Source organism: Lissotriton vulgaris, chromosome 8, assembly GCF_964263255.1.
Source record: "Lissotriton vulgaris chromosome 8, aLisVul1.2, whole genome shotgun sequence".
NCBI lineage: Eukaryota > Metazoa > Chordata > Amphibia > Caudata > Salamandridae > Lissotriton > Lissotriton vulgaris.
The window spans coordinates 346,907,675-346,934,212 of NC_141696.1; the positions used below are offsets into that span (position 1 = coordinate 346,907,675).

The following is a 26,538-nucleotide window of genomic DNA, read 5'->3' on the forward strand; positions in this document are numbered from 1 at the left end:
CAATGGTGCAAGTCTGTCATACTCCAGGGACTCCCTACTCCTACTGAACCAGCCCCTACAGCCTTCCTGTATCAACACCCTTACAGGTGAGAACCAGTGCACTCAATGTCCTAACTGTCCTTTCAAATTCATCCCAGCTCTGAAGAACCAACTCCCACCGACAATCATTAAAATGGGTTTGTTAAATTGTCGCTCCTTACCTAAACACACCCAGGAAATACATATGCTACTAGAAGAGGAGAAACTTGAGATCCTGTTTCTCACAGAAACATGGCTCAGACCAGAATCGGACTTCGACATTGTCCAGGCCCTACCTCAGGGCTTCCTACTGCAACATCTAGACCGAGCGATAGGTATGGGAGGAGGTATCGCGATTATTTACAACAACCAATTCACATGTCGTTTTCACGACAGCCCTCTACTGAACTGTGAAAATGTTCATTTCAACATCCAACTGTCCCCTTGCAACTCCCTCTCAGGAGTCCTCATTTACCGCCCACCAGGGCCCTTGGGCAAATTCTGCAGCTCCCTACTAGAATTTTTAACTGCTTTCTCGAGCACGTCGTCAAACATGATAATTCTAGGGGACCTTAATATTCATTTTGATAAGGACAATGACGATACTGCCACAGAACTACTGGCAGATCTAGCAACTCTTCAGCTTCAACTCCAGAATAACCAACCCACTCACAAGCTCGGGCATTTACTCGACCCTATCATATGCAACATTGATGATCTTAAAACCAACGCCCCGATCCCTCTGCCATGGTCAGATCACCTTCTCATCCCCTTCAGTTGGGAAGTACCTAACATTTCTCCCCCCAACAAGCCTTCTGCCGCTCCCACACGTCCCTGGGCTAAACTAGACATCGATAAATGGAAGCATGCCTTAGAACTCTGTAAACCAAGCCACGAATTAGACCCTATAAGAGCAGACAATATGTTCGCCTCTTGGATAGAAAACTCCCTCAACACTGTCCTCCCAAAAAAACCACACCTCACCTCCCGTAAAAAAACCCCGGCCCCATGGTTTACACAGGAGACCCGCCACCTAAAAAAACTCTGTAAAAAAGCTGAAAGAGTATGGCGGAAAGACTTCGACCCTGAGCGCAAAAAAGACTACAGACTGTCGATTCTCGCATACAAAAAAGCCTTGAAAAAGGCACAAACTACCTTTTTCCATGAGAAAATTAGCTCGGCATCCTGCTCATCAAGAGAGACTTTTCAAATCGTTAAGCAACTCCTAAAAACACCAGAACCTTCAGGATCTGTCGAGCCCTCAGATAACCAATGTGACAAACTGGCCGCATTTTTTGACCAAAAAATCCAAAATATCTTTCAAAAACTCCCCCCCCTTTCCAGTACGAATCACCCTCCGGCATCGGCAGAACAGTCCAAAGAGCCTAATTCGAGACTTGACTCATTTACCCTCATAAGCCCCAAAACTCTGACGCCAATTCTCCAGTCACTCAAAAGCAGCTCACCTTCAGACCCAGCCCCAGTAAAAATTCTAAAACTGGTAACACCGACTATTCTCGAACCACTGGTGAACGTAATTAATGCCTCTTTGACCAACGGAATGGTTCCACCCAGCTGGAAGAAGGCGAAGGTTAGGGCTCTAATGAAAAAAACTAATTTGGACCCCCTTAACCTTTCCAACTTTAGGCCAATCTCCCTCCTGCCTTGCACCAGCAAGATAACAGAAAAATTCATAAACTCTCAGGTATCTAATTATCTTGAGACCAACGAACTACTCAAATCCTCACAAACAGGTTTCCTACCAGGTCAGGGCACTGAAACCACGATGCTGACGGTGGTCAAGGAGGCCAGGAAGATCATGGATACAGGAGGATCAGTGGCAGTGATCCTCCTGGACCTAAGCGCGGCCTTCGACACGGTCAACCATCAGATCCTGGCCCAGCGACTTAGCGATCTTGGGATTTCGGGCCTTGCCTTATCCTGGCTGAAATCATTTCTGCAAGACCGATCATTCCAGGTCATTGAGGACAACTATTCATCCAAAGAGACCCCTGTACGTTGTGGAGTGCCTCAGGGCTCCTCTTTGAGCCCTACACTCTTCAACGTATATATGTCCCCCCTGGAACAGATAGTCGCCCCACACGGGATAAAATTACTAACATACGCAGACGATACGCAGCTGGTGGTTTCCCTCACCCAGCAAAAAAATCCCAAATTAGACCTTTATTCATGCCTGACGGATATCGTCAGCTGGATGGACAGATCCCACTTAAAGCTCAACGGCGACAAGACGGAGATCATGGTGATGGGGAACCAAGCCCACCTCCTTACAGACTCCCTTTGGCCCCCTTGCATGGGTAAACCTCCAACCCCTAAGCCCGAGATTAAAAGCCTCGGTCTATGGCTGGACAAAAACCTTACCATGCAAACCCAAGCTAGAAAAAACGCAGGAGTCTGCTTTGGTCTCCTGCCATCCATCCGAAAAATCCTACCTCTACTCCCCTTCCAATCAAGGAAACTTTTGATACAGGGCCTCATCCTGTCAAGGCTGGACTACGGCAATGCACTCTACCTGGGTGCACCTCTAAAAGTCACTACCAAACTCCAAGTAGTTCAAAACGCCGCCGCCAGGATTCTGACCAACACCAGGAACCACTGCTCAGCCAAACCAGCCTTGCAAGCTCTGCACTGGCTACCCATGTTGGAAAGAGTGCAGTTCAAGTCACTCTGCCTCACACACAAAATTCTGAATGGGAAAGACCCCCCATACTCAGAAATCTGGTCACTCCCTATACCACTTCGAGACCCCTTCGATCATCCAATGCCAACCTTACTAAACTTCCCAAGATCTGTCGAGCACGATCAGGAGGCCGGCGCTTTTCCTACAATGCGCCCAAGATGTGGAACTCCCTCCCCCCTGACCTCCGTGCCCAACCCAATCTTCTGGCATTTCGAAAATCCTTGAAAACATGGCTGTTCCCATGAGCTTCTCTCCCTCTCTTTCCATCAGTACTTGTTCAGCGCTGGGACGCTCACGGGCAGCTACGCGCTCTAGAAATCCGATAACATTAACATTAACATTAGAGATCTTCGTGCAGTGTTTTGAACTACCTGCAGTCTCTTCAACTGGTACCCTGGCAGGCTAATGTACAAAGCATTCGTGTAATCAATACGTGAAAGGATCAAGGTGCAGGTAACCATTTTCTTAACTGCTCTAGGTAAGAGGGGAAGAAACTTCCTCAGTGATTTGAGGGTGCCGAAGCATTGCCCTGCTAACTTCTTAATCTGAGTAGAGAACCGTAGATCTTCGTTGAACCAGATCCCAAGGTTTTTGACTGGCTGACCCACAGAGTTGGGCAACGGATAGTCATCCGGCCATAGCGATTCCCTAAACTGAGTAGGAAAAATCCCATACAAGAGGATTTCAGATTTATCCTCATTGCACTTAAGCTGGGCAGAAAGGGGCCTTTGGAAAACGGCTGTAAGGCAGGTTCTAGCATGAGCAGGGGATGAGTCATTTTTACCCCATGTACATGCGGACACTACAGTGGGTGGCCTTCAACTCCCTGATATGCACATGTTTTATCTGTCCCATCACTTATCCCAGCTGGCCTACTTTTTAGCACCTGCCGATACTCAACCTCAGTGGGTACTTTGGAAACAGCCACTGACTACAGACTGTAGGTGTCTGGCCATTTTTCCCCAATCCAGAGTTGAATGGGCAGCTAATATTTGCTCTACTCTATTCTGAGGTATAACATTGGTATGGCTATCTTGATAAATGGCATTACTTTTGACTCAGCTTCAGTACACTGAGAAATAGCTTTTCTATTTCTGAGCTATAACTTGCATTCAAAAGCCTTAACCTCCACACCACATACTTATTGCCATTATTATTATTATTATTATTGACATTTGTTAGGCGCAAAACAAATCATCGCTGCGGGGATCTCTCGGCGCCACAATATCAGAAGAGTGATGAGGAGAACAGCTGAGTGGTGACTAAACAACCAGGTTTTGAGACTTTTTTACACTTCTCAAACATAGGGCAAGCGCGAATGTCATCTTCTAGCTTGTTCCAGTGGGAGGGCGCAAGATGTGAAAATGAACAGCCTCCAATTCTGATTTTATTGATCCTCCTTGGGCACAGCAGCCGCCGATCGCTCGACCTCAGTTGCCGAGAAGGAATATTGGGTATTAGCTTTTTACTGAGGTAGGCCGGGCCATGCCCCTGTAGAGTTTTAAATACCAGGCACAGAAGCTTGAATAATGCTTGTTTACTAATGGGCAGCCAGTGAAGTAGATGCAGGAGAGGTTCCGAAGGTGATCAAGATGGCCGATTTAATGGCCAGACGTGCAGATGTGTTCGGCAAAACCTGCAGAGAGAAGATCTTCCCTAATCCTTACCAATAGGGAATTACCATAATCCAACCTACTTACTAGTAGTGCATGAATCAGCGACTTTCTTGAAGAAAGGGAAAGCCAAGGAAATATCTTTCTGAGCATTCAATTCAATTCTTTTATTATGTTTTGGAACTCCGAGGAGATCCACATAAAAACCATACACAATACAAGACCCATTCAATCCAAGAAAGACATCTACAATGTTTACAAAAGTACAGGGTAATCAAATTCACATACTACAAAAGCCATCAATAAATAGCTAAAAAACATTTAAAAAAATTTAAAATATTAAAACAAAAGATTTCATTTGGGGGATTATACAATGCAAGTAAGAAAGAGTTAGCATTTAAAATACCCAATTGCAAACATACATATCTTAACCACTTACGCCGAAATGGGCGCAATACAGGGCAAATGAAGAGAACGTGCAAGCGATCCTGGGTGGACAAGTTGCAAAAATTACAAATTGCAGGGGCACCATACCACTTTGCCAATAGATTGTTTAGTGGCAACAAATCCTGTCTTAGGAGAAACCAAAATTGCCGAATGCCATGTGGTAGATTCCAGGCGACATAGGGTTGCATAGCTTTCCTCACATACGAGTCAGTAAGATGGTTAGCTCCCTTCCTAAAATAAATAGCCTCCTTGTCCATTTTGAAACTAAGATCCCAAGATGCCTCTTTCAAAAGTGATTTTAATTGTGCAGCAGAAACAATAAAAAGAGTGCTCTCTTCCAATTGGAGAAGGGCGGCCGCCTTTCTGAAATTCTTAACAATTTGCGAGTACTCCTTTAAGCTGCCCAACAGTTCAACCTTCATAAGATTTCTTAATTAACCCATTTCTCCTCTAGCCAAACTGGCAACCCACCATACTACAGCTGCTAGGCCCTGCACCCAGCTACTGCGAAGGCCATATTCAAGTCTGCAGGCAGCCGCCGAGCAAGCGGTGTTAAGATAGGATATAGATCTTAACAACTTCCCTTCTACAGAATGTAAGAAATCCCATTGCCTTAAATCAACCAGTTCCATTCCATACAAAAGGGAAGATGGAATTTTTGCCCTAAAGACTTCCAGTAGGCAATCGAAATGTCTTCTCCCCGTGGCTGAATATAATGCACTCAGGCTTTTTCCCTGAGACAGAGCTTTGCGAGTGTTGTTATCGGTGTGGGGCTTGTCATTCAAATTATTGGAAATGATTTTTCCTAGAAAGACATAAGTCTTTACCACCTCCAATTTGTGGCCACCAACTGTCCAAACAAAGTTCTTATACTTTAACTTTTTTCTCCCTGCAATACACATAATTTTGCTTTTTGTTGCATTTATCCTCAAGTAATGGGCTTCGGCAAAAAGATGTAATGCACGAAGACGATTGGCCAACCCTTTAGGTGTTAGATCCAGTATTATAATGTCATCTGCATATAACAAGCAGGAGATAGGGGTTCCCCCTACAACCGGGGCTATACCGTCACTTGAGGAGAGAGATGCAGGAAGATCCGCAATATACAGGGAAAAGAGCAGTGGAGCAAGAAGACAACCCTGTTTTAATCCATTAATTGACGGAATGACACGTGATAACCCCCTTTCTCCACCTTGTAGGACACGACACCATGTATCAGTATGTAAAACCTGCACCAGATCTAGCAAGTGAGGAGGCATGCCCATGGCGGATAGCTTTCTCCACAGCAGGGGGCAATCCACTTTATCGAATGCTGTGGAGAAGTCTATAAATGCCGCATACACATATCCCCCACTGACCCTTACATATTTATCAGAAATAATCTGAAGTGCGGTAAGATTATCTAGGGTGCCGTGCCCTTTGCGGAAGCCAGTCTGTTCTAGGGGTAAAATGTGGTTCGCATCAACCCAATCATTAATTAAGGATAACAAACATTTGGTGAAAACTTTTCCAATTGCGTCAAGGAGGGCTATTTGACGATAGTTCTTCGGTATATCCCTATCGCCCTTCTTGAACAGTGGCACCAGTATGCTCCCTTTCCAAGAGGAAGGGACAATTTTCTTAATGAAGCAAAATCTGAAAACAGGAAGCAATATTTTGCTCCATAAAATTGGTTCCTGTTTCAAGACAGATATCGGGAGTTCATCTGGTCCCATGGCTCTTGAAGTACGCATGTCCATAATCGCCTGTTCAATAGTTCTTTCTGAAGGGGGCTCTATTGTGGGATCAAGCTCAATACTAAGGCCCCTAAGCTCAACCGACTGCCCATTTATAGCGTATAAAGTGGAGATATAATTGACCCATAATAATTCAGGAATGGGAATTGGGAGGGGACCAACTCTTGCGCCACAACCCTCCCCAATAAGAGACCAAAACTGTCTAACTTTGCCATGAACCACTGCCTCCCGTAGACTTATCCATAGGGAATCTTCTTTTTCTTTTTTTATCTTTTTCTTAATCCTACTTCTCCTTCTTTTTAAACGATCAATTTTGTGGAGTCTTTCAGTTGATCTGCACAAGTATTTCTCCCGCACTAGCTTATTTATTTCCTTATTGAGGAGAATAATCGATCTTGGGAGAAAAATCTTTTTTGGCGCCAAGTTTAATTTTTTAACATCCAAAATGATCTTCATCATAAGATCCTCAAAATGGATTAATTCAGACCCTTTCCAATTATTTAACTCTAATATAGTTTTATCAAGAATACGCCCCAAGCCCTTTATGGCTTTAAAGTCCCAGAAACATCTACCAGACTTCTTATGAAAATTGACCGCATCACCATTAAGTGACTAAGGGTCAGATTTAGGAGGGTGTATTGAAAGGGTTAAAGTTATCAACATATGATCACTAAATATATTCTCTGAGACTACCAAATCTCTCAATAAAGAGAAGGAGCGGTGGTCTGTGATTGCATAATCCAAAATGGACTCACTTGTGCTGGATTTATGGGTATATTTTGCTGGAACATCAGAAGGGAGCCTACCATTCACTATTAGACCCTCCATAAGAAACAATTCTTCCAGCAACATTTTCCCTCTTTTATTGGTTTTGATTTTATCGGGGAAGAGGGCTTGAGGAATCAAAAGAGCTTCCTCTTTGGGCTTATTTCTAAAAAGCTCTAAGCTATAATTAGAAACTCTGCAATTGAAATCCCCCATTAACAGCACCTGGGGAGTAAGTATTGTCTCCTTAATCTTTTTAATAAAAGTAAAAACCTGCTTTAATACACTATTGTAACATTCATCAGGGGGGATATAAGCATTTATTATAACCAGTGGGTTTTTGTTTTCCCCACTACCAAAGCTACTAATTGTGACCACCTGAAAAAGGTTACTCTGATCCACATAATGGGAATAGTTCCACTTTATTCTATTAGAAAGAAGGCACGCAATTCCTCCTTTTGCATGCCCTCTCTTCGAAGGGGAGGCTGCGACCTCAAGAACAAAATAGTCCCTCCCCACGTCCATTCTGTCTATACACCAGGTCTCTTGGATACAGATCACACCGGGGTTCAACGAGAAAAGATACTGTAATTTTTCAGGACTATTGTTAATCCCCGCGGCATTCCAGGAAAGAATTTTTAAGCAACTGCTAAAGATGGGAAAATAGCTTTGGGTTATCTTTTGATTTACTTAACAAAGCCCCAGGAAGCCAATTCCAATGTTGGTTATCCTCTCTTTGAATGCTGTAAATTTTTTGCGGGGCAGGAATTACATGGGACACTAGCCGTTTAGTTTTTAATACACATATCTTTAAGTCCTCGAAGAAGAGAGGGTGACCTGTTTGACCCAAGCCCCGTTGAATAGGTCTATTTTCACAAAATCTATCTCCACAATTCGCCAAAACAGGTATCACATCGATTCCTCGACTTTGAAAATTTTCAGCTTGATTCAAAATTAGGTTCACTATTAGTTTGGAATAGAACGTTACCCTAATGTGTGATGTATTATCAGTTCTTGACATAGAAACCAAATTAATATCATTTGATTGAATTAATTTTAGGCTCTCTATATCTCTAAAACATTTAAGTAACAATGTTCAATTTAATGCCAAATCGTGGTCAAACAACGGAAGAAAGTCTAGGATCAGTGTATCTACAGAATCTTCCGTAATTTTTCGAGGAGGTTCTTGCGAACAGGCTGTACCTTCAACCCGGGAATGAAAAATAGGAGCAACAGGATTGAGGACAACTGAGACAGAAGGGACTGACTTTGTCACTTCTATTTTAGGAAAGAGAATCGTAGATCTCCCCACATCAAGGGGAGGTCCTCCTGTAGACAAAATAGAACAGTTAGGGAGAATTTTATTGCAATCTGCAGAGGGTACTTGGATATCGGGGATACAAGGATTTGAATCCTGCTTCGAGACCCCATTAACTGGCTCTTCCGTAATAGGCTGATCATTTGGCTGATCTTGAGAATCCTCAAATATTATTTGTCTCAGCCTTTTTTTCCTATGTCTGCGAATAGGTTTTCTCTTTTTCCCTCTACACCTTTTGTGCTTGCCTATTATCTCTTTTACTTCTTCCTCTGTCCCCTTGGATTCTGGCATGAAAATTGGGAAGAGCGCTTTATCAGGTTTACAATCTGTGGAAACCCCATCTTCTTCTACAATTTCAAGATCAGAATCCCTTATACAATTATAAGCAGAAGATTTAGGGACTGGAGAAAGCTCGCTTCTGGCTGGGACCCCCGGAATAATTTGATCAGAATTATAAGGCGTAAACACAGGATTATTTCAAGAAGGGGAAGCACCAGGGGACACCGGTTCCTGCGAACCCACTCTAGGATCTAGTTCCAATGTCTTCTCTGGAAATGTAAGTAATAAAACCTTTAATATCTGAGAGACAGATTCCAGAACACAGTCAGAGCTCCCCACAAATTTACTCAATAACAGTAATATCGAAGACAACAAATGTTCCAAAGCAATCAATGACTCCGAAATAGGCTTTTCACGTCTGTCCAAGCCTAGTGGTATGATAGGATCGATACCTGATATGTTGAGCTCAGGGCTTTTTGAAAGGTTAGACTGCATAGATGAATCTTGAGATTTAAGGGAGGGGGTGCTACTATAAAGCGTCAAGCTAGAGGGAGTAGCGCCAATCGGAGTCTTAGTGGCTTCAAATAATTTCAATGAACCATCTGCTAAGTAACGACTACACAACTCCAGGTCAATGTCTAACCCTTGAGAGTCACCATTACATATCTCCTTTGCCTGGGTACTTCCTATTAAATCATTAGTCAGACACATTTCAAGCTTTGGGGGGACGTTATTTTGATGCACATTCTCTATTCTAGCAGTGGGCAAATTAACACTACTGGAGCCTTCTACGAGGTTTGGATTAAGTCCCTCACAGGACTGTAAGGCAGAGATCGATTTTTCTACCAAAACAGGCCCTTTCTTTACAAACGCTGGTTCCACGCCAGGTGAGGGAGCTACCCCTATGTTCTTATTTATAGCAATTTCTTCAGGGTCAGCCTCCTTCGCCAAGTCCTTATCCTTAGACTTTTCCCATAACTGGAATAACTGGCAATGACCCTTTAATTGGAGATTTTTTGAATCCTTGTTTCGCAGGGGGTTGGATCTTGTCTAAACACAAGACCTTCCCCCAAGAATCTCCCAGAACGTAACTTTTTAGCAGTCATCTTTAGACTTATATCCAAGAAGAGAAAGGCGAAGGCAGAGCGCAGTACCAATGAGTGAATCAATAATCCGCAGCTTAAAATATATAATATAAGGCAATTGACGAATGTGAGTCAGAGCTCCTGTACGAGTCAACAAGTCAATGTCTATATAAGCATGAATGGTTAATGAAGATCTATCAAGCCAAACAAGAATAAAACGATAAAATTAAAACTGTAAATAAGTGGGCCCAGCCCAGCCTACTGCAGCCACTGAGGGCCACAGAGTGCCCGCCCTTTGTCCGGGCTTCGTCCGGCTACGCTCCCACTCGCTCCTGCGTCGCGGGCCTACACCGCAATTTCAAGCGCCTCCGGGCGCCGAGGTGACGTGGCGGCGATGCGCCGATGCTGGGGCGCCGGGGAGCCTGGGTAATGTAGTCCTCACCGGCCGCTATGGAGCGCTGCGGCGGGAGGACCAACAATGCCGAGTGGTGGAATTCAAATGCCCTGTGGGACCCTCGCTCAATCAGGGTCAACAATGCCTCGCAGCCGCTGTGCTGTGTGAACAACCTGAGCATATGCATCAGGCCGAAACAGGTGCCAGAAATGCTTTTCACATGTTCTTCCAGGGAGAGTTTATCATCCACAATAACACTGACGTTAATCACCCATTTTTTTGGGGTAGAGGGGTTCACCCAGCTCAGGAGGCAACCAATCAGTAGACCAAAGCTCCTCTGCTTTCCTGAACAGGAAAATATCGATTTTGGTCATATTCAACTGCAAAAAGCTTGGTGTAATCCAAGCCGCCATCTTTAGCGTGCACTTTTAAAATTGTTCTCTCGTCCACGCAGGATCTGAATCATTGGTAACTATCAGTTGTGTATCATCCTCGTACAATACGGTGTCAAAACCACAACATCTAATAATGGAGGCCAGAGAAGATACATAAATGTTGAATAGAGTGGGGCTTAAAATGGACCCCTGTGGGACCCCTTTGTCCACAGCCGAGGTCTGAGAAGTAAACAACTCAAGTTGGACTTGCTGAGTTCTGTCGGCAAGGCAACTTTCAAACCATTGAAGTGCCAATCATCTGACACCAATCTCTCGGATTCGATGAGAGATGGTGTTGAACGCTGCTGACAGGTCAAAAAGGATCAGCATAGTAGGTGTCCCATTATCCAGGGCCTGCTTGACTGTATCTGTGACCTCAGTTAGTGCAGACTCGGTACTGTGCGATGCACGAAAGCCTGACTGAGATGGATAAAGTACATTTTTCAGTTCAAGATATTCAATTAACTGCTAATTAAGAAAGCTTCCATGACTTTCGAGAACAAAGGAAGTTAAGATATGAGTCTATAGATTTGAATATCCAGGGGATCGGCCAAGGCTTTTTTAAATATGGGTCTTATTTGAGCCAACTTCCATTTCTGGGGCAAGGTGGCTGTGATTAGAGATAAGTTACAAATTTAAGAAATGGGAGCTGCAATAGCTGGGGCCAAAGATTTGATGATGAAAGGAGGAGCCAGGTCGAGAGGGTAACCAGATTTTAAGTGTGCCAGTAATGAGTTCACTTGCTCCGCCGTGATGGCCTTAAAAGCTTCCAATAAGAAATTGATGGAGTCATTGTGGTTGTATGAAGCAACGCTAAATACCACCTGTGTGTTAAAAGAGCTATAGATTTTATCAATCTTTAGCTTAAAATGGTTTGCCAGATCATCACAAAACTGTTGAGTCCGCTGGATGGATGAGTTATTACCCTTGGGTTGGTGAAATCTTTCAAGATTTTAGTCAATTCTTTGGAAGAATTCTTAGCTTCAGTAATTCCGGTCCCCATGTGAGATCTTCTAGCGATGTTACATTTTTTAAAAGTATTGCCTGAGAGCCATTCCATACGCTAGTTTGTCTGCCTCCTGTTTTGATTTTCTCCATTTCCTTTCCCATTTCCTGCAAGCAGCTTTTCCTTTCTTAAGACTGTCATTGTACCAAGGTGCTGGAGCTGACTTTAACCCGGTCTTGCATACTTTGCTTGGGGCAGTCAAGTCCAGAGCTTTAGTCATAGAGGCCATATAGACGTCACTATCCACACAGTTCTGAAGGACTGGGGCTTTGAACGCAGAGATGAATTAAGCTAGGGTCATATTATGACAGGCAAGTTAACACAGATGTGTCTCAACCACTTAATTTGTGCTTAGAGTGTTGGCTCAGAACTTACTTCAGCTGGAAGTGCATTGCACAGTCAACTACAAATTCTGCAAATATGGGCCTTGTGCAGTTGAGGTAATTGTTTTTCCAGGAGTACAGCTTTTAATCAGCTTTTGTAGATATTAATGGGATGAGGACTGGATGTATTAATGCCCCAAAATCGCAAATGTGAAGTAAATCATGGGTTGTTGAAGAGCAGCTTCTCACCCACAAGGGTCTCAAGGCTCTGGTGGGGAGGGTGGGGGTTGCGGCTCCGTTGAGTGCTGGGGCCATTAGAAGATCCAGGTCTTAAGGTCCTTCCTAAACTGGAGCAGCGTAGGTGTTTGTCAGAGGTGGTGGGGGAGGTCATTCGAGGCCTTGGCTGAGTGGTAGGAGAAAGACTTTCCTCCTGTTCTCATCTTGTAGCTGTGAGGGACAGTGGCCAGAGAGGTCAGCTGATTGGAGGTGTCTCTTAGGTGTGTGGAAAGAGAGGCAGTTGTTTAAGTTTACTGGTCCAATGTTGTGGAGGGCCTTATATGCATGAGTGAGGAGCTTGAAAGTTATTCTTCTTTCGATGGGGAGCCAGGGGAGATCTCGTATGTTTTGGGTGATGTGGTTGCGGCGGGGAATGTCTAGGATCAGTCTAGGATCAGTTGGGTTGCGGCGTTCTGGACGGTCTGGAGTCTGTAAGCAGTTTCTTCTTCCAGCATAGAGAGCATTGCCATTGTCCAGTCTGCTGCTTATGAGGGTGTGTGTGACCGTTTTTTTTGATTCTGCTGGGAAACATCTGAACATTTTCCAGAGTATGCAGAGGGTGTTCAAGCAGGCTGAGGATATCGCGTTGATCCGATGGTTCATCTTGCGGTGAGTCAAGTATTATGTCAAGGTTTCGTGCGTTGTCTGTTGGGGTGGGGGGTTCTGAGGGCGGGAGCCACAAGGTGTCATCCCATGTTGAAGGGGTGAAGCCGAGGATCAGGACTTCTGTTTTCTTGGAGTTGAGTTTCAGGCAACTCTTCTTCATCCAGGTGGGGACGGCTTTCATCCCTTCTTTGAAGTTGTGCCTGGTGATGTTGGGTTCTCCTTCATAGAAGGCAATGTTGAGTCCGTGGTTGAAGTGAAGAAAAATTCTATTGCTGGGAGATAGAGTGAATTTAGAAGATGTTGTACGGTGACTATCTGGTTTCACTTAGTGTTCATGGCAAGTGTTGATGCATACTTCCTTGGTAGGCCTAGATACAGCGTGTTTCAGTCAGTTGGACTGAATAGTAATGTGTTCCTGCAGTCGGTTGGCATTGTGGGAGAAAGGAGAAAGAAGGAGGAGGATAATTGAAGGGGCAACTGAAGGGCCAGCTGTCCGTCTTACCTGATGTGCTCGCGTTTACCCCGCTACTACCACTCTGCTGCCGCCACCCAGCAGGATACCCTGGAGAGCTGTAGTGAAGTTTGAAAAGTTGGGCAACCTAAATCCAGAAAGTCGCTGAAGTGCTGAGGTCCCAATGAAGGTCAGTGAATGCGGCAGTAAGGCTGAAAAGTAGTGTGAAGAGAGGAAACAGGTAGTGTGAGAAGCCTGAGCAGGAGGCTGGCTTTGGCAGGTGATGATTTTGGGTGATGGCAGGGAGACACACGTAGTACGCCTTCGGGTGAAGGTGAGCTGCAGCACGCTAGGCGCTGTAGCGCTGGGCATCGAGCTGCTGCATGGGAAGGCAGGCGTCCTATGTGCAAGTGTGGCTTGTGCACTGTGTAGCCCCCCCTTCACAGCCATACATATCTTGCTCTGGTGAGTTTTTAGATCAAGCCTAGACAGCCCTTTTGGTGTCAGGGTGCTCTGTCGTATTTACTTTGTGGGCTTGATTCCTCCTATCACTTTTGATTTGTCTAATCAGTTGTAGGGAGGCACGCATTTTTATTTATGGTACCTTAGGTTGGCGACTTCCACTCCGTGCAAACAAAGAAGTGAAGTGATTGGCACATGTGGGTAAATCCATTTTAATCTCTGCCCACACGACTGGCTCTTGGCTGTGATTTTTAACCCACTACTGAGGTCGGGTGGGTTCAGGTCTTATTTTATGCAGTGTATGCAGTTCATAGGATGTTGTCTGTTCTACAGAGTACCATGGCAGCTGTACAGCGGGGTTATAGTTCTTTAAGAATGCTGCTTTGCCACAATATTTTCTACAGTAATAGTCCTTTTCTTTTCTAGATTATTTAGCCTAGCATTGATGTTCTCTTTCCACTTTGCTGATTCTCTCCTTAGAGTTACAACCCCACATACTTTTTAGATTCAGTCTCCTTGTTGAATGTACCTGATCTATGCTTGGGAGAATTTCTCCTGACATACAAGAGTGAAATACTCGCAGCATGAGCTACACCCCATTCCATGACTCCCAGGATTGTGAGGTCTGCTGGCTGCAGGGTTTTAAGTCTTACTTTGGAGCTTATCTTGGCCCTGTGCTGCTTTTCTCCCTCAGTTAAATGCTACCCTAAGCTGGATGCCATATTGCTTGATGAAACTCCATATCCTATGACAGAATATCTAGGTTACCAGCAATTGCGCTCCACCCACCTGATGCAGACAAGCTTGTTCATCTTCCACATTCCCTTGAGCACCACCGCTTACGTATTGCTATGTAATACGTTGGTACCAAAAGTCATAAGTGGTTATGTTCGATTCCTTGTTTTTTTCTGTAAATGAGAGTGACTCCCTGACCCCAGGCCTCTGTTGCTGCCCCTTCAATGCCCACTCAGACATGCTCCACATACCCTGCTTAGGGGATGGCCCTGACCAGTGAATGGGGCATTCCTCTGGTGATTTATAAGGTAATGCTCCTTCCTACACCTGGAGAGCACCAGAAACCACACATGTATTTCAGAGTCAGACATGCAGAGACAGTAAACATGCACTTTTTCAGAATGTGTGCCTAACATTGCAATAATTTCACCATAAAGGTGGTTTATGCCTTTGACTGTGTTTGTGTATATGTTTGAGTGTTGATACTTCTGTGGATATGTTTGAGAGTGCATGTTTCTGTGTGTGTGCATGTTTGTGCATGCACTTGCATTTTTGTGTCTATGTGTACATGTGTTTGTGTATATATGAGTGTTTGTATATGTTTGAGCTTATGGTGTGTGTTTGTATGCATGTTTCTGTGTGTGTGTGTTTGGGCTTGCACCTGTGTGTATATGGGTGCGTGTGTCTATGTATATGTTTGTGTGTGTGCATGTTTGTCTGTATATGTTTGAGCTTCTGGTGTGGTGTATGTTTCTGTGTGTTTGTGCACCCACCTGTGTTTATGTATGTGAAAGTGTCTGTGTGTATGTAGGTTTGTGTGTTTGTCTGTATATCTTTGTGTTTCTGTATGTCTGTTTGTGTGTCTGTATGTGACTCAGAAAGCTACAGATCATCTGCACTCAGAGTGACGTCATCCTTTGGCACGTGAAACGTGCAGCTAAGTAAATGCCTTGCTTGTCTTTTCACTCTTTCATGAGAGGTTGCATTGAGCAAGCGAAGCCGGAGCTTTGGTAGCAAGAGGAGCCCATGGCTCCCTCTGCCCATCTCCAGCTGCACTCCAAAACACAAGGTTACCAGATTCACCCCTGCTTCCCTTGTGCTATTGTTTAAACTTGGATACAGAGCGTGTCTCCACCATCTCTGCTGGGAGAGTGACACACGTACTCACTCTCTTTTCGGTGAAAAAATATTTCCCATCACCGCACACTGCTCCTCCGGTCTGATTTTTTTTGTAGGGAGGTCTCCTTCACTAAACGATGCACTCTTTTTTTTCTAAATGTTGAATATCTGTCAAAAATTGCTCCACGAGGAGAAGCACCTTGAAGCCTGATGGGCCGATACAGCAATGACGGCACCAGCTTTGGTAAAAATGATGATGAACTTTGATGCAAGGGAAAAATCCTGGACTACACTAACCAGGATGCAAAGGGGTATTGTTAAAAATGGAGGTCTCTAGTTGGCAGAGGTATGTATCTCTGTCCAATATGGGATCCTTCTTACTAGTCAGGGTAAGGGGGTATACTTCCAAAATAACCCCTTCTCACCCTCTTGGTAGATTGGCAAAAGCCGCAAGGCTTATTTCAGAGGCACTGTGTAAAGAATTTGTGAACACACTCTGTAATATAGTAAAAAAGACTATACTTGGCCACCACACCAGTTTAGAAAAATAAGTAATCTTTATCTAAACCAAACTAGAACAAAATGACAATAATCCACAACGCAGTAATAAAAATATGACTTCCAAAAGGTAGGAACAGTTCTGTTCAGGGCAAATTGCAAATGCAACACTTTTCACACAAAGTACCTTGGATGCCTCAAAATTAAAAGCAAGAACAGGGAAGGTGATGCCTCGGTTCCTTACAGTGTCCTTGTAGACTTGGCGCCCTGGTGAGATGTATGAGGATCGGGGATGCATCACTTCTCAATGCGGCGGAGGCAATGGCGCTACATTGATTTCTTCATCTGGGGTCCCACGATGTGTTGGTTCTTGCACTGGGAAATAGGTACAGATGCCTCACACTTTTCCTCGTTGCTTTACTTTTCCAGTTCCCAACCAGGAGCAACCTCCAGAGGTCCAGAACAGCAGCAGGTAGCTCTTGGCAGGTCAAAAGGGAGTTCAGGGGTGCTGGGGGTGATGTCTTTGTATCCCTGAAACTTCAAAAACAGGAGGCAAGTTCTACTTCAAGCCCTTGAAGATCTTCCTCAAGCAGAGGACACAGCACACAACACAGTCCTTATCCTTTCCTTGGCAGAAACAGCCACTGCAGGCCAACCCCAGACAGCACACAGAAGAGGGGCAATACTTCTCAGTTTTTCCAGCTCTTCTCCTTGGCAAATGTTCCTCTTGAATTCCAGAGACAATCTAAAATTCATGGGTCTGGGCCCCACTCTTTATAGCACAAAATCCTTTGTTCTATGGAGGCAGAGAGTGTCTTTGCCCAGCCAGAACTAGTTCTGTCCTCTCCGGTGCGGCATCCTGGCAGGAGGTGGAGACAGCATTGTGCAAGGTAGACCAGGCCCATTCAGGTGTGAAAGAAATCTCCTCCCCCAACTTTGAATGCAGCCCAGGTCTATTCAGCCCAGCCCTGACTCGCCCTGGAAAGTCAAAACACACCTAAGCCCCCCAAGTGGCTGTCTGCACAGAATGCACATCCCCAACCTCTGACACTCCAAAGCCAGACCAGTCAATACACAAACCTAGCAGAGGCACACTGGATGGCTAAGCAAGAAAATACCTACTATCTAAAAGTGATATTTTCAAACACAGAATGTAAAAATCATCCTCACTAAAAGATGCATCTTTATATTCAGGCCGACTAAACTCCATATTCTTATCTTGTTCTAATGGGCAGTTATGCTTATAAGATGTTATAAACCAACTCCCCATTCTATACTATGGGACTGATAGCCTTACAATAGTGAAAAAGGAAATGGCAGTATTTCACTGTCATTACATGCCAGACACAACAGTGCATGTCTTACCTCTCACACACACTGCACCCTGCCCAGAGGGGTACTTCGGGCCTACCTTAGGGGTGACGCATATGTAAGAAAAGGGAAGGTTAGGGACTGGTAAGTGGGTGCACTTGCCAAGTCGACATGACAGTCACAACTGTACACAGACACTGCATTGGCAGGTCTGAGTTACATTTACCGGCTGCTTATGTGGTTGACACAATCGGTGCTGCAGGCCCACTAGCAGCATTTGATTTACAGGCCCTGGGCGCACACAGTACACTGTAGTAGGGACTGACTAGTAAATCAAATATGCCAATCATTGATTCACCAATCCATAACAACAATTTACAGGGAGCACTTGCACTTTGGCACTGAACAGAAGTGACAAACTGCTCAAGGCATCTATACCAGCAAAAACGAAGTCCAACACACAGAAAAATAACAGAAGGCAAAAGCAAAAATACAGGGAAAACCCACGCCAATCATGCCAGGTCTAACAGGTATCTCTAGAGATACGTCAATGACTGCACCAGCATCAGTTAAAATTATGACGAACGTTTATGCAAGCCTGAAATCCTGTGTACACTAACCTGGATGCACAGGGGTAATGGCGCTGGGATGGGAGGCAATGTGCTTCTACCCCCCCTTACTGTTTAAAAAGGCTCCTGTGAGCCTACCAGCTGATGAGCTTCGGAGCTCCTGCATGCCCAGAGTGGTTCTGGCATGAGGATATTTGTGGCAGCATGTCAAGCAACCCCAGAATAATTTTCTACTAATGCTGAAATAATCCAGAAACACATGTGTTTGGAGATACACCAATTACTGCAGCAGCTTTGGTAAAAATGATGATGAACTTTGATGTGAGTGCGAAATCCTGTACTGCACTAACCATGATGCAAAGGGTTAATGGCGCTGGAATGTGAGGCAGTGTGCTCTTACCACTCCTTTCTGTTATAAAAGACTCTTGTGAGTCTACAAGCTGACAAGCTTCAGAGCTCCTGTATGCCCGGAGTGGTATTGACCTGAGGAAATTTATGGCAGCAGGTCAAGCAACCCCAGAATAATTCTCCACCATTTACGAAATTATTCAGAAACACATGTGTGTAGAGATACAGCAAGGACTGAAGCAGCTTTGATAAAGATGATGATGAACTTTGATGCAAGAGCGAAATCCTGTACTACCCTAACCATGATGCAAAGGGGTAGTGGCACTGGGAAGTGAGGCAGCGTGCTCCTACCCTCCCCCCTTACTGTCCTCAAAGTATAGCCTTTGGGTTCTGGGTTGCATGGTCCATGAACTCTTCCTGAACTCCTCCTTGGGGGGTTCTCCTTTTTCTGACAACTGGGCAGCTAGGGTAGCTGAACCAGGGTTACAATGTCCTCCCCTGTAGGTTCTGGGACATTACCCTCAGTCTCCTCCCAGACTGTGGGAGTTTAATGAGCAGGTTTCCCGCTTCTTTTGCCCTTCCACTTTTTGGCAGGCAGCTGGGCTACCTTTACAGGCTCCAGATCCTCCTGGCTATACTCCTGGGCAGCCATGGACCATGTTGTCAGGCATACCCACTCAGGCAACCCCAACGCCACCAGGTGAGACCAGAGCTCCACCTCTTTCCAAATGGTGTGCTCTATATCATTGCCAAGCAGACAATCCACCAACATGGATGGACTCACAGCAACCATCAAGGAACCTGAGACCCCCACACCATTCAAAGGGAACCAAAGCCACTGGATAGTGATTCTCATGGATGTCAGCTACTATACCCCTGTGGAGTACATTAGGGATTACCTGCTCTGAGGACACCAGATGACACCTAACCAAATGTCAAACTGACTCCTGTGTCCCTTAGACCCTCTACCTGCTGCCCACGGATGGTGACCCACTGCCTGTACTTTGTAGTATTGCTAGGCATGTGGGCCTTTGGCACCATCTTCTGTAACCCAGGGAAACTAGGGTATCCTCTAAACATATCCCCATACTAACTAGGGCAAACTCCTTCCTAAGTGCTTCGTTATCCAGCCCCGGTGTCTGTCCAACAGTGATGCAATGGCCCATTAAGACTCTAGACATCACCTTAGAAGTGCCCATACTTATGGCACTCGTGGCACTTAGGGGTGAACTTCCCTGAGGACTTGTTATTCTTCCTCTGCTTATGTTGGGATTGAGAATCGTGCCCCATGGAACTGTTTTGAGAACCTTTAGAGAAATCCTTGTTTTTATTTTAATCCCCCCTCCTTCTTCTGGTTGGGAATCAGTCCAGATTTTTGGTGATCCCTCCCAGAGGACCCTGGTGCTGAGCAGTGTTCTGCCTCCTTAGCAAGCTCCCAGAGGTCAGTGAGCGTGTTATCGACCACGTGTTGGCACAGCCCTGTAAAAAAAGACTGAACATGTACTCTCTTGGGCTCAAAAGGAACAGCCTTTCGTAATCTTTCACTTCAATGCCCTTCACCCAACCATCCAGTGTTTGCAAAAGGAATCCACTCAATCCACCCAGGTCTGATGGGGCAGCTTCTGGCTGCGCCTAAACTTCTGCGTATACTATTCTGGGTTTAGGCCATACTTCCTGATAAGATTGTTCTTAATGGGGGAGTGATACCCCACCCAGTCTGCCTTTCCCAGGGCCAGCAGGGCATCCCACCCTTGACAAGTTATCTGCCTCTAGAGACTGCCCCCCCCCCAATCCTCTCCAGAGACCCTAAGCATCTCCAGAGCAAACTCATAGGCTTAAAACCACTTATCGATGTATTTTGCAACAAAAAAGTTAGGCAGCAGATCCTTGTGAATGTTGACCCTCTTCTCTCCAGAGGGCCCTACAAGTATGCTGCCATCATTACTGCTGAACTCTGACTACCTGGCTCTGATTACGAGCTCTATGAGGCTCCTTTAGTGAGCCAGCTGCCCCAAAGCAAGTTTTTCTTCCATAGCCAGTTTTTTTCAGCTAAGGCATTCTCAGCCTCAGCTTTAGCCTCCAATTTGAGCTTGTCCAGGGGAAAAATTAGCTCTCTTTCAGCCTTCCTGTCCCTCAAGTCCTCTGGAGACAGACCGGTGGACAATATACTGCTCCCTGATCTGGCAAGGGACACCACTCCTGTGGACATGTTGTCCCACATTCTGGGTACTGCAACTCAAGACCTGTGGTCAGGTCCTCCTCTTGTTCCTCCACATCATTCTCCCCTTCTTGGTCCTCTGCTGCGGCCACTGGTTAATGAACTTTCACCCACGCCCTCGGAGCCTTCTTGAGCTCCAGCTTCCTGGTATCTTGGTTTAAAGTCCCCTCTCCTTCTAAAACTCTTTGAGCTCGACCACAGTGTAATTAGCAGGTTGACAAGCTCAAACTCCATCCTTGCAGGTGTAACTACAGGCAAGACAGTCAGGTAGGATGAGTGTTTATTTGAAAAAAGAAAAAGAGCTAATCAAGGAGAATTTAAGATAAACTTGAAATGGTATTACATTATTTATCCGGGATTTTAATGTTACATTAACATCACTGTATGACACTGCACAAACACAAGTACTGAATCTCACCATTGAACACCAATGTAGGAAATTGGTGGTTTACTGGCTGAGGGGGGTGAAACCCTACTCAGGCAGTAGCAATAGTTCTTGTCAGCGTGAAAAACAAGCAAACCCCAAATTAACCAGTGCTCAACCCTCTGGTAACTTGACAAGAAAGCAGTAAACTAATGTGTAAAGTATTCATGCAGCTCACAAACAATAAAAAGGTGGAAACGCAACACAAGAAAAATCACACAATAATTTAGAAAAATGTATTAAAATGTAATAAATTACACCAACATGACAACAATCAAATTAGTAGAATTGGAGATATGCAATTTTATAGATTGTGTGAAAATCAAGCGCTGAGAAGCAAAAAAAGCCAACCCTAGATAAATGGTAAATCAAGTCTAAGTCACACGTTCAAGCTGATGGAGCGTGGGCTGGATACAGGATTGAGTTCAGTCTGCTGAAAAGTACCTTGAGGCCTGGATGTCAGGATGAGTAGTCCTTGCGTCAAGCTGCGTGGGGAGGCATTGAGGAGGCATTAAGGAGGCATTGACAAGGAGGTATGGTGCTCGGGCCCATGTGGAGATGCATCGCACAGTGGGGGAGTCGATGATCATAGACGGAGAGCTGTGATGCGAGCTTCTGCATTGTTGTTGAGGTGGCCAGAGGGGCTTGGGGTGACTTGCCCTGCAATGCTTCGGCACAGGGGATGAGATGCATTGCGTTTAGCCGGTATCAGCATTGGAGCTTGGAAGGACTTGCACTAAGATGAATCGGAGTCAAGGACAAGCTGGGCCGGAGTCAATGGAGGGCTGTGTTGCTCTGTGTTGAGATGCAGGGTGATACATCGACATCAATTAAGCCTGTTATGTCCCTGTGTCTTGAACAAGAGGCTAACCAACTGACCCTTGGAGATTTTCTGGGTTTCTGGGTCCACACAGGCAGGATGGATACAGCAGGGCAGCTCACAGCAACAGAATGCAAAACAGTAGTTGGTCAGCAAGCAGGTCACCAGAGCAAATTTCAAAGCTAGGAAGTCCTTTTTCCTGGCAGAGTTCACAGGCTCAGAAGTGATCTGAAGAGTTGTGTCTGAGGATCTAATATTTTTACCTAGTACCTACTTTGAAGTGGGAGAAGCTTCTAGAGTCCCCTCTTACAAAGGTTTATAGAATTACCTGCCTCCCTGCTGTAACCACAGCTTGTCTGGAGGCACAAAAGACTAGTGTCAACCCCTTTGTAATATGCAATTGTGGTAGTTAACAGTTACTCCCCATCATCCTGACAGAGATGCCTCATCTTGACAACACCCATTTCCCCTTTGTCTGGGGGAATGGCACAAAGACCAACTTCCACCTATATCTAAATATGTGACCCAGGATACAGGCTGCAGACACCAATGGTTCAGACAAGAAAATGCCAACTTTCTAAAAGTGGCATTTTCAGGATTGTGATTTAAAATCCAAAATTACAGTTAAAGAGGTTTTTAAATGTCAATTCTTAAGAGACCAAACTTGATTTCCTACCTGCTCCCAATTAAAAGGTACCACTTAATACATTTAATAAGGTTACCCAATGTTATTCTGTTGGAGAAGCAGGCCTTGCAGCAATGAAACTAAATTTAAGAGCCTTTTACTACCAGGACATGTGAAAAGTAAAAGTGCATGTCCAAGTTTTTAAATACACTGCACCCTGCCATATGTGCTGTTTAGGGGCCACCCTAAGGTCGACATATGTACTAAAAAGCAAGGCTCGGACCTGGCAAAAGATTTGTTTTGCCAGGCCAAATTCCCGTTTAAAATTCCTCACAGGGTTAAATGGCAAGCCTGAGATATGTGTAAAGGGCTACTCAAGTGGGTGGTATAATGAGTGCTGCAGGCCCACTAGAAGCATTGATGTTACAGGTCCTGGAGACATGTAGTACCACTTTACCAGGGACTTACACATAAATTAAATGTGCCAATTTAGGAGAAGCCAAGGTTATCATGTTTTGGAGAGAAAGCACAAGCACTTTAGAACTGCATAGCAACTGTAAAATGTGCAGAGCACTAAGGCCAGCAAAAACAAAGTCAGCAAAAACGGAAGGATTGAAGGGACAAATTTGGGAAAAACACGGCAAGAATGTTAGGTTTAACAACTTTCAAAGGTAGGAATTAACATTTAAATATATCTTTTTAATAACTTTACATTTTTACCATAACCCCCCCCCCCACACACACACACACACACTAACAACTTAAATTTAGGGTCATTAGAATTTGACCACATTTTAAACAGTTGCTCAGATTTGGATTTTTCTGGTTCATAGGTAAATTGCATAAATGTATACAGATATGTTTTTACTTTACCACTCATAACTCTGAATTGTAGGTCATACCAGTTTGATGATTAAGAGTTTATTTTTGCAGCTTGAGTATTAAGCAGAGGCTTGATGAAAGGACAAAAGTACATGACAATGTGTGCAGCTGGCCCATCCCCACCAATGTGCATGAAAGTTCCCTTGTCTTTTTGCCACCTGACATCAGTTTGTGGGGTATTACAATGATGAAAAGCCAGAATAAAGTAACTAGGCCTGGAAATTGAATAGAGACTTGCTACATTTTCTAAAGCAATGCTCAAGGTTTGACCAATAAGGGACAAGACAATTTTCAGCACATATCAAGTGAGGGTCTAGACACAAGAGCAGAAGCTCTATTCATTCTGTTGCGCGACCTCTCCAAATCATCTACCAGGGTGATGGCTACATATTTGATAACAAGCTTGCCAGAGAAGAAGAGATTCCGGCTTCAAATTGATCAGGTGATAAAGATTTTAAACATTGAAGGCCAGCTGATAGGATGTGTAGCGTCCAAGGCCTCAAATATGTGAGGGGAAAATATTGCTGGGACAAGATAAACTTATACCCCAGTTCTAGTCAAAGAGTTGTTGCTTCTGTGTATCTTTGAGTTGTTCATTTTATTAGGCATGAGCGGATTTTGCGGATTCGCAATCTGCGGATTTGCGAATTTGCGGATTTGCGAATTCACAAAATCTGCGGATTTTGCGAATCCGCGGATTTGCGGATTTTGTGGTGGGGGGGGGCGCAGGGGTCCCTTGAGTGAGCTGTCCATCATAGTGGGTAAATGGCGGGAAGACGGTGCACACCGGGAGTGTGTGGGCGGGGCCAAATAGGCATGGCTTCAATGCGAGTTCACATGCCTCTTGTGTGTATAAAAGGTCAGAGAAAGATCAGTTCAGCAGATGAAGAGAAAGAAGCTCCTGGTCACAGGAACAGCACTGGTGTTGTGCTCGTGAAAGTCAAGGATGCAAAGGCCTCTATCCAGCATCACAGCTGATGTTCCACGGTAGATTTGGGAAGAAGGCACACCTGCCCAGCCTCGACGACCCTGACAATTGTTTTTGGGCTAATGAATGAGTCACTGAATTTGAGCTTCAACTAGTTTGAGCGACCATGTGTGTGTTACTATGCAATCGCGCCGAAGGGCGCAGACCTGTGCCCAGCCTACTCATGTAACTATTTTACAATGGCGCCAGCAAGCTGCCAGCGCCGTTGTAAAATAGTTACAAAGTTAGCTTGCACAGGAAGCACTTAGATAAAATAAAGCAGCACCTGCTTCGTTTTATCTAGTGGTTCCTGTGCAAGCTAACTTTGTAACTATTTTACAACGGCGCTGGCAGCTTGCTGGCGCCATTGTAAAATAGTTACATGAGTGGGGGTTCAACTTTTGAACCCGTTACGTCCGCGGATTTTTTTTTGCGGATTTTGTGGGAAATCCGCAAAATTCGCGGATTGCGGATTTCCCAAAAATCCGCAAAATCCGTGGGCGTAACGGATTTCCCGCTCATGCCTACATTTTATACGTGACTTTCATTATTTTTTTTCACAATTTTATATTAATTATTACTGTATATCTTGAGCAAAATGCTTAGGCTGATAGTAAAAAAAGAAAGAAAAAAGGCACTTATTCTATGATGCTGAGATAAATGCATATCTACTAGAAATAGTCTGGTACCCAAATCCATTTCATGAAAAAAGCTAAAAACTCCTAATCAAAGGGCCTGTCACCAATGATTTTAAAATGGGCAATGGCTTAAAATGATCATTGTCAAAGATTATTTTTTAAGCAATATAAAACGTGATTGTAATTGGCCAATTACCCTCATTCGTTTGAAATCATCACATATGTACCTTGATGTAAATATGCAATTGATGCTATGCTGCATTCATAGCTTCATGTTAAAGTTTAAAGGTCTCAGGATTCCTCACTGCCACATTTCCGACTTTTACTGACCTAAACCCCTACATAATTTAATAACATAAACCCTTTGGATAAATTGTGAAAATATGCTACTTGATGTGTGTGCCCACATATTGACGCTCAACTACTATATTAACATGGGATGTCAATTTTCATAGAATGATCATTTGGCTGTTAAGCCTAACGGTGTATATAATGTTTCATTATCAACATCTAAATATGCCATGCAAATGAATCCACTAATTGCAAACAGAGAATCCCTTTTTATAGAGGATTCACTAAGCTATTAGGTCAGCTTTTATTTGTAAAACGGGCAACTGAGCCTCTCAATGCTTTTCTGTTTATGACCTTGCCTAATTTTACACTCAACATAACACCAAATAAATGACTAAAATGTGATTTATTTTCCAATGCATGCACTTTATTTTAACACTGTACCTCTTTTCCCTTTTCCTCTATGGTCCTCCATAAGTGGTTATAATCCAAAACTGCCAATGGGTTCCACACATTAGGGAATGCACCATGGAATGCATATGACTTTCCCTGAAAACAAGAATAAAAAAACATATTTCAATGTGACCTATGTAATCAGGAAAATATATATTTTTACTTTGCAGCATGGTTAGTTGTTAGACTGAATCATTTTTTCACACACAGCAGCAAGCATGCCATGAAAAGTCTGCTGTAATGCTCTTCCTTATAGCTCTATATATCGATGAACAATTTGAGATCAGTTTATTCCAACTTTAAACAGAATTTGATAACATGCAGGCATTCAACACTGAGCTTGCTATTGTAGTAATCATCATCTCTAGCATGAAGAAGGGATAGGTCCTCACAGAACACTGCAATGAACTACTCAAGCAACATCAACGAAGACCTGATGGGACACACTTTCATGTCCCTGCTTTTAGCTACTTCTGCTTCTTCGGTAGTTGATCATGCACTATTTGGTGCTGCCACCTTTAACTTGGAATAGCTATTTGGAAGCACATGATGATACGGTGGCAAGTCAGGCGGTCACAGTGAAGAAATGAAAACCTTCTAAGGGGTTCACTGATACACCTGGTCCTTTAAACCAACAAAGAAGAAATTGGCACGGAAGCTGTAATATAAAAACAATGCATTTATCAACCTCAAATGATGGAGATTGCTTCACACAGTACCCTCAGG

At 44.3% G+C, this 26,538-nt stretch overlaps 1 protein-coding gene across 1 annotated transcript in view; it reads right to left on the reverse strand.

The window, feature by feature from the left end:
- The window catches only part of LOC147697032 (amine oxidase [flavin-containing] A-like), an 805,659-nt gene that overhangs the window by 217,571 nt on the left and 561,550 nt on the right, over positions 1–26,538 (reverse strand). The window contains exon 4 of the mRNA XM_086933275.1: positions 25,804–25,908. Coding sequence (XP_086789401.1) covers positions 25,804–25,908 — 105 coding nt within the window. The remainder of the gene's footprint in view (positions 1–25,803; positions 25,909–26,538) is intronic.